We start from the raw sequence: 7,492 nt of genomic DNA on the forward strand, positions 1-7,492 counted from the left end.
GTTAATCCAATCACATTTCTGAACAGCTTCCTAATTAAGGTGCTAGTAACACTGGGAGTATCCCCCGAGTTCTGAAAATTCAGAAAAACAGGCAGTTCTCAAGTTGACTCTCTGGTATTTAATGCATGCAATTGCTTAAAGGGACCCTAATTACAGAGCACCGTCAAAAGTAACAGTGAACAAAACATAGGGGTTGCTCTGCATGAACGTTTTCCAGAATCAAAAAAAATTATTAAAAGAATTCTTCAATGTAGCATTCAGTTCTGTTGATTCAGAGAGCTTGATGTACCGAAGCTACATGCACAGGTCCTATACTGTTTATTTGGTTTAAGTTAGACCGGCTTTCAGAAAGTCAACTATGCATCAGCTAAACTGAGAATCACAGTACATCGCTTATATTGGTGACCACAGAGCTTTCTTGCACAATTCCTACCACAGTTCGATATTGCAATTCAATACTTAAAATATTAAAAATCAAATCCTATGCACACGTGTCAAATGTAGAAGCAAAAAAAGCTGAACTATAAAACAATAACATGAAAATTTTGCCTTCTTACTTCTAGGAAAGTACTATTCCTTCCTCCTTTTTAAAATATCAGATAATCTAGAGCCCTTACATAATTGCTAAACCAGGGGTGACACAAAGCGTTAGCTAAAGAGTGCTACTCAAATAATTTGCTTCGATTTATACAATAGTGGACACTGACTCCATGCTACATAGATGCATTACAAAGAGATTCAACAAACTTGTAATGGCAGCACAAGTAATTTTAAGCATCACTCAAGTTCTGCGGTCAGTTGCCCATTAATTTGGTGTATTTGTTCGCATGAGTCAATCAGGTGGAGAGCTGAAAGCCAGAACTCGTATTTGGCACAGAAAACTACGTACATATGCACATAAATGCATACAAAAGATCATTAGCTCTTTGGATAAATTCTTAATTTGACAAACCATTCTCAAGTGTTTCTGTACAGCTAAGACAACGTTTTTCTAGACCATATGCTGGGATAGCTATTGCCATGCATTGGATTTTGATAATGGAATTTGCTAACTTAACATAACGAGGGCTAGTTTTATTTCTGTTATCAGAGCAGAATACCGTATTATATAACACACTACTCAGAACTGATTACTACAGATTACTCATTCTATTTAAATGGAGATTATACTTTTATATGTATACAATGTACCCTTTAAAGTAGCATGGTTAGATTTATACATGCAAGAAACTCTTGCATGTCACATCTTTGCTGGAATTATCTGAAGAAAATTTATAGAACAGAACAACTGGGGCTACTTAAAGTCATTCTAAATTAACCTTTTGGCTTTCATATCTCTGACAGAAAGCAACTTTATTTCTACATAATGACAAAAATTGTACTCAATGTATTGGTTAGCGCTTAACTGCAAATCAAGCTTTTTGATCTACCAGATGCTGCTGCTATTTCTGGGAGAAAAACAAAAAGAGTATCTAAAACTTTGTACTGGAGTAATTGGAGCTTAATGGCACGTTAATACTTCTACCCCTTTTTAAACCCCAAACCTTTTTTTTTTCCTTTCTAAAAAGGAGTGTTATAATGGATCTATACTGATTGACAGTGAATCTAGTCAGATGGCTTCCCTGACCTTTAAACAATGGCATTAGCACGATCTCAGCTTTATGTATAGACACCAAAATTTATTTTACAAGTATTTGTTGAGAAGGCTGTTGTCTAAACAGATACTTCTATGAACAGATACCAAATTCTTTTGACCACCTATCTGACTGCTGCTAGAGACTGGCTCCCTAAGATTTGAAAACCGTCTGCTAACTAAAGATGGAAAAGACTGATGAATATTTCTGTGGCTGAACTGAAGCCAGCAACACTGAAAAATTTAATCACTCGTATTATTCACTAGAGGGGGAAAAAACCCTCTCACTAAAACACTCTAATTTTCTAAGCTTAGCTATAAACACCTTGTAACGGTTCTACAGATTGTATTGGATGTATTTTCTAGCAGGCAAGAATTGCACTTCCTGCACACTTCTGAGGATGAAAGCTTTCCAGAGGATGCAGAGAGGAAGAGCAGGCTTCTTCCTTAAAAGCATACCTGATACAAACAGAACTTGCAATTAGAGTTGAAGTTATGTACCGAGAAAATAACATTTAAAAATATGTTTTGTGGCCAAAACGATTAGTCTAATGCTGTGCTGAGTGACTGAAACACTGTCAAAGCCATGATAATTTCAAATTCCATTAAAGGCACAGCTGGGTAAAGATTTTGTGAAATGAATTTCCTACCCATCATTTTCTCTTTAAATATATTATACCTCCACTGACATAGTCTTACTGAGTTTAACCACCGTGTGGATCTTGAGTTCAAACTACGCTATTTGTATCAAAGAATATATGATCCTTGGAAGACACAGGAAAATATGATCCAGGAAGACCTGATCAGTTTTCCTTCTGTATAGGGTCACAAACTCACTCTATGTAACTGGGCGTAATGGCAAAACACGTTAACATCCTTGGCATTCTGTTATTCTGGAACAGCAAGTTGCAATAATTATATACGTTCCTGAGGACTAAGGCACTCTTCTACATTATGTGTATTGGGTGGAAATCATCTAAGTAATTTTTGGAAAAATCATGCATTGGAATTGGCAGTCTGACATTCTGTCTTACTCTGTCAGAAGTTTGGCACGTCACTTGTTGGGAAAGCATCCACACCTAGCAGATGTGAATTTTGAACATATTGTTACATGATCCCAGTTTTTCTCCCTGACCCTTAGGACTTCTGGCAATGTGTTTTTACTTAAATGGATAATGCCCTCATTGTGACAAGTACTTCTGCAGGACAAGTTAAAATGATGTAACAATTGTTTTGGTTGTTTTTTTTTTTTTATAAGAAGTCCTCTACTAACTGTCAGTAATAGCTTTTACTCATGGTTTGTCAACTGTCAGTTTTTTCAAAATCTCAACATAGGTCATCCTGCTAATCACTTCTCGTTGCTTTCTGGTATTTCCTAGTTTAACTTTCAGATTGAAAAGACTGTTACAGAGGATATGTATTTTTTCATATAAACAAAAAAATTGTTTTAGAAGCGTTGCTTTAAAGAACCACACTATAGTAGACAATGTGAACTAGAGAGAGTCATAGGGGTGTAGAGAATCTTTGATTCCCATCTTAGTGCTCTTTTGCATGTTACCCAGCAACCTTAAAAAACCCTAGTGTAACAGACGTGCAAGAATCAATTCTTATTTAAGACAAAGCCTAAATGAAACAAAGCTGGCACAGATGTTCCCCTTTAACCTCCGATACCAGAACTGTATCACAAGCACAGCCAGACTTTGATATGCCATAAAGCAGACAGAATAAAGTAGTTCTGCAGCAGCTCTAAATTATACTGGAAATTGCTTTGCTTTTTGGCTGGCTCAGCATCAGGAAGAGAAGGATGCCTAGAGTCACCCTTCCTCACCTCTAGAGCCAAGCCTATAAGCAAGTAAAGGCTGAGTACCACTGCTCTAAGTAGTCTCTCCTGTTTAACGCTGGGGGGAGGAACAAACAAGAAGCCAACGAAACCAAAAAAAACCCCAAAAACCTAGTGAAGAGGAAGAGGCCTCAACTTTTCAGCACGCTTTTCTTGTCAACTTCCATTATGACTCAAATTATCACGTGCGTGCAAAAAATGTGCTCTCTCGGCCATCCAGCACTTTTCAAGATACCCATTAGATGCATCTTCTTTATGTCATTACATCAGAAATGTAGGTTTTGGTTCTTTTACTACAATTTACTGCCAGAAAAACGAATTGCTTAGGGTTTTAGGAGGCAGACAACATTTTATTTAACTTAGAACGGTATTCTTATACAACTAGAACAACGTAATACACATTTAGTGCTAGTTAAATTGCTGTGGTTACAGAATAACTCCACAATAATCTTAGCGGTGAGAACTACTGTGCAATGTAGATGCCATTTTGTAATACAATACTTAGAGAATCTGCCTGTGCTCTCATCAGCCCCGCTGCAAAGCTGGAATTGAACTTTCAACATCATTTACTTCATGTTGCAGTTACAGGGATATGGCAGAAGGACAGTGAGGCTTTCGTGAAGGCTTCTGATTACAGCTATGCCTATAATAATTGTTTTTTAAGAGATATCTGTGAATTTCTAATCAAGATTAAGGAAAAGCTCAAAATATTTAAAAAAACCCACCCTGTTCAAAACAAATCTGTTGCTAGTACTGAACAAAAAAATCCAGTAAAGACTTGTAGAAGGTGGGATTTTAGTTTTATTTCCGTTTCAAAAGACTTCCAATTTTTAAGTCAATTAATGTACAAAGTTACGAGTTTAAATTTCATTTGCTTCACATACTTTGTTACATTTTTATCAGTAAGAGTAAAGTAAAGCTCTCTTGTTCCGAATAATCAATTCTACCCACAGTAATGGTGTATTCCAGTGCTTTCTATCATTCCTTTTGAATATCATTACTATATTTTCTCTGCATAAAAGAATATCTGCGTGTTATTGATTGAATTCATTCAGATCTCACGCTACACTGAAAAGAATCATGCATAGATGCCTAGTCAAAACGGAGAAAGCAGAATGTAAAAAGTCATCTTTAAAGCCTAAACCAAAAAATAACTTCTATGCCAGGCACTGCCTACAAAAGTACGACACAGTTGTTACTTTAAAAAATCAGTAATATTTTTATAGTTTAGCAGGTTTTAAAATAATTATGACACACTGGCTCTCTGAGGTATTTCCCGGTTATCTCCTTTTGCCAGACTACCAATGAAGCTAGCATTATCTATTTACACATATTACAATGTGAAATTAAGGCAATTCTGCAATCAAGATTTACAAAGTCTTAGTAAAAAGAACAAAAATCTTACCGCCAACATCTATGAAGTGCTTTGCAGCTAAACCAGAACGTGGTGCTAGAAAACAAGATTTTTTTTGTAAGTATAATAATTTATTTCTTCTAAAACTCTTACACAATATTTATAGGTTAGATGGTGTGTTTGCACAGAGTTGTGGCAGCAAGAACTGTTTCCACAGACTTCCTAAAATAAACATGATTTTACAGGAACTACTGTAACTGTTAATGTATATATTAAACAAAATAACAGCTGCTACAGGCTACAAAGAAATTGCAATCTTTAAGTGATATAAGCATATCTTTGTTTAGACCACCAATTGCAGAGTAGGTTTCTCCAAGGAAGGCAGCTGGAGCAGATGATGACTATCTAATCTCGGTTTATTTTTGGCAGCTACCGCTGGTTTGGAATAATCCCAAAAGACTATTAGGTCAATCTCTTCAAGTTACAGTGGAAAACAATATTTGGCAAGCAGTTTACTAAGAAATATTATACACAGATAAATTAAATGATGTGCAGGTTTGGGTTTTTTGGTTTTTGGGGTTTTTTTTTACTTACCTTAGCCTACTTCGAGGAGCTAAAATGTTACTCTCTTCAAAATTTTGTCTGGGATAAGAGAAATGCACAAGCGTTCTCCTTTTAGATGAAAGGACACGGCAAACTCTGATCACACTCTTCCACTGGAGTGGCTATTGCATTTTCTACTTTAAGAATTTATACATAATTCAGAAAAATGATGTGCAAAACATAAAATATCTTGTATAGGTTCTCTCAAGTATTCTGTCACAAAAAGTAGTCAAATTCTGCTACGCTAGTACTCTTACTTCAGGGTTAATTTTTAAACATCCAGGGGTGTATTTTCTGTATGTCCATTACCTATTGGTCTTTGTGATTTGAATTCTGAAACTGCAGAGAAATAACAAACTATTGCATAGCCTATAAAGTTGTATGCAGATTATGAAAATTTTTGCTGATCATCTTTTTGCCATTTGACATACACCAAACCTCAAGTGTATTTGACAAGAAATGTCTATTACGAGGCTTAATAAATCACACAGCCACGTGACACCTCTTTTTTGTGTACACTAATTCTGAAAGCTTTCGGCAGAATCTATATGTGAAGATGGCGTCAAACCTGTTCTACAATGACTCTGCAGCCTTTTTCCAGCCTGTTTACTCACCTACTCGACCATAGCATCCAGAAGGAAGTGCAATTTGAATGTCTGTTTTCACTACAGCCTTTTCCATGGGTGGTATCACACAGTCATAGGCGCTACATTAAAGAAAGAAACACTAGTTTATATAGAACATTTTGAAATTTTTCTTCTCTGTAACTTAAGGTACAAAATTACCCAGAATTATTCTTGATGGGAATTTATACCACAGAATTTATTCAAGAATGACTTACAGATTTGCAAAATCTAATGCAGATCCTAAAACACAAGATATTCCCATTTTGATGGTGCTAGCTTAAGATTTCAGTAGTGTCATTTGAACAGCATAGTCTTAAGATTGCTAGTTTTAAATGTTTTTTAACTGGTAAGATAGACAAAAAAAATAGAAGTTTAACTTTAAATTAACCATTTAGGTGAATGGGGCTGTGCAATTTTTGTGCAAAAGCAGAAACTTTAAGGATAATACACTCTTCTGATTAAGCTTTCTACAGCAGATGAATTAGTTGTGATCAAAAACAATAATCTATTAAGTTACATTTTAGGCAACAATGTTGTTTTTCTGAGCATGGTCAGAAGTTCACGATTCACATGATTCTGTTGGGAACTGCAAACGAGAGAGATTTTAAGAACTTTCCTGAAGCTACCCAACTGGAGGCTTAATGAAAGGCAGTGGTGACAGTACCCCAGTGAGACCGTTCTGCTTGTTTAAGGCAAGCATCTATTGGTCTTGACGAAGAACTGATTTTTAAACACTGGGAAGCATTGAAAGGCTTTTTATGAAACGGACTTTTTCCAGGTGTACAGTGCACCACTGGAACAAGAACAAAAACAAACCTGGTAAGACAAAAGGAACACAAACGAAAAGTGTCAAGCATGGTGAAGCAAAGCTTCAGGAAGGAAGTCAGATAGGCGAAAGAAGAAAAAGACAGGCTGATTGTTCTAAGTCGTGCTAAAAAAGGGAAGCTAGAGGAGGTCGGAGTGCAGTTCAGATATAACTAGTGATTGTACTCGATCAAAGAAGCACTATGCAAACAACCACAAGCCTAGCTGCAGATATTCCTGAGCATAGTGAAAACCTTTGAACAATGATTATCAGTTCAAGCAAACCAAAACCTAAGCCTGTGCAGCAACCCACATGGTTTCCAGCGAGGAGCATTGTCAAACTGCCACAACTCCCTTTGGCAGGCAGGACCCAACTGCCAAGAGGAAAGCAGAAAAGCCTAAGCGCTGGTAGGGAGAGCCCACGTGCGCTACCATTTTTGTCGCGATAGGAAGGCAGCCAGTCAATGCTGGCGCCAACAGCAGCTCAGGCTGATGTGTCAAGCCTGACTTTTGGCCAACGGCTGCATCGCTACCTGACGAAACCGGTGCTGCAGCATGACCTGGACCACGCATCTCTGGAAACGAAGGGAGAGGGATGGAGGAGCAAGGGAGCTAACGAACAGGCCAGCTCC

At 37.0% G+C, this 7,492-nt stretch overlaps 1 protein-coding gene across 1 annotated transcript in view; it reads right to left on the reverse strand.

Annotated features, from left to right (window-relative positions):
- The window catches only part of DUT (deoxyuridine triphosphatase), a 10,329-nt gene extending 2,896 nt beyond the window's left edge, over positions 1-7,433 (reverse strand). The window contains exons 1-3 of the mRNA XM_009330991.1: positions 7,369-7,433; positions 6,045-6,136; positions 4,879-4,923 (exon numbers count right to left, since the gene is read on the reverse strand). Coding sequence (XP_009329266.1) covers positions 4,879-4,923; positions 6,045-6,136; positions 7,369-7,433 — 202 coding nt within the window. The remainder of the gene's footprint in view (positions 1-4,878; positions 4,924-6,044; positions 6,137-7,368) is intronic.
- Between the last annotated feature and the right edge of the window lie 59 nt (positions 7,434-7,492).

Source organism: Pygoscelis adeliae, unplaced genomic scaffold, assembly GCF_000699105.1.
Source record: "Pygoscelis adeliae isolate BGI_AS28 unplaced genomic scaffold, ASM69910v1 Scaffold318, whole genome shotgun sequence".
NCBI lineage: Eukaryota > Metazoa > Chordata > Aves > Sphenisciformes > Spheniscidae > Pygoscelis > Pygoscelis adeliae.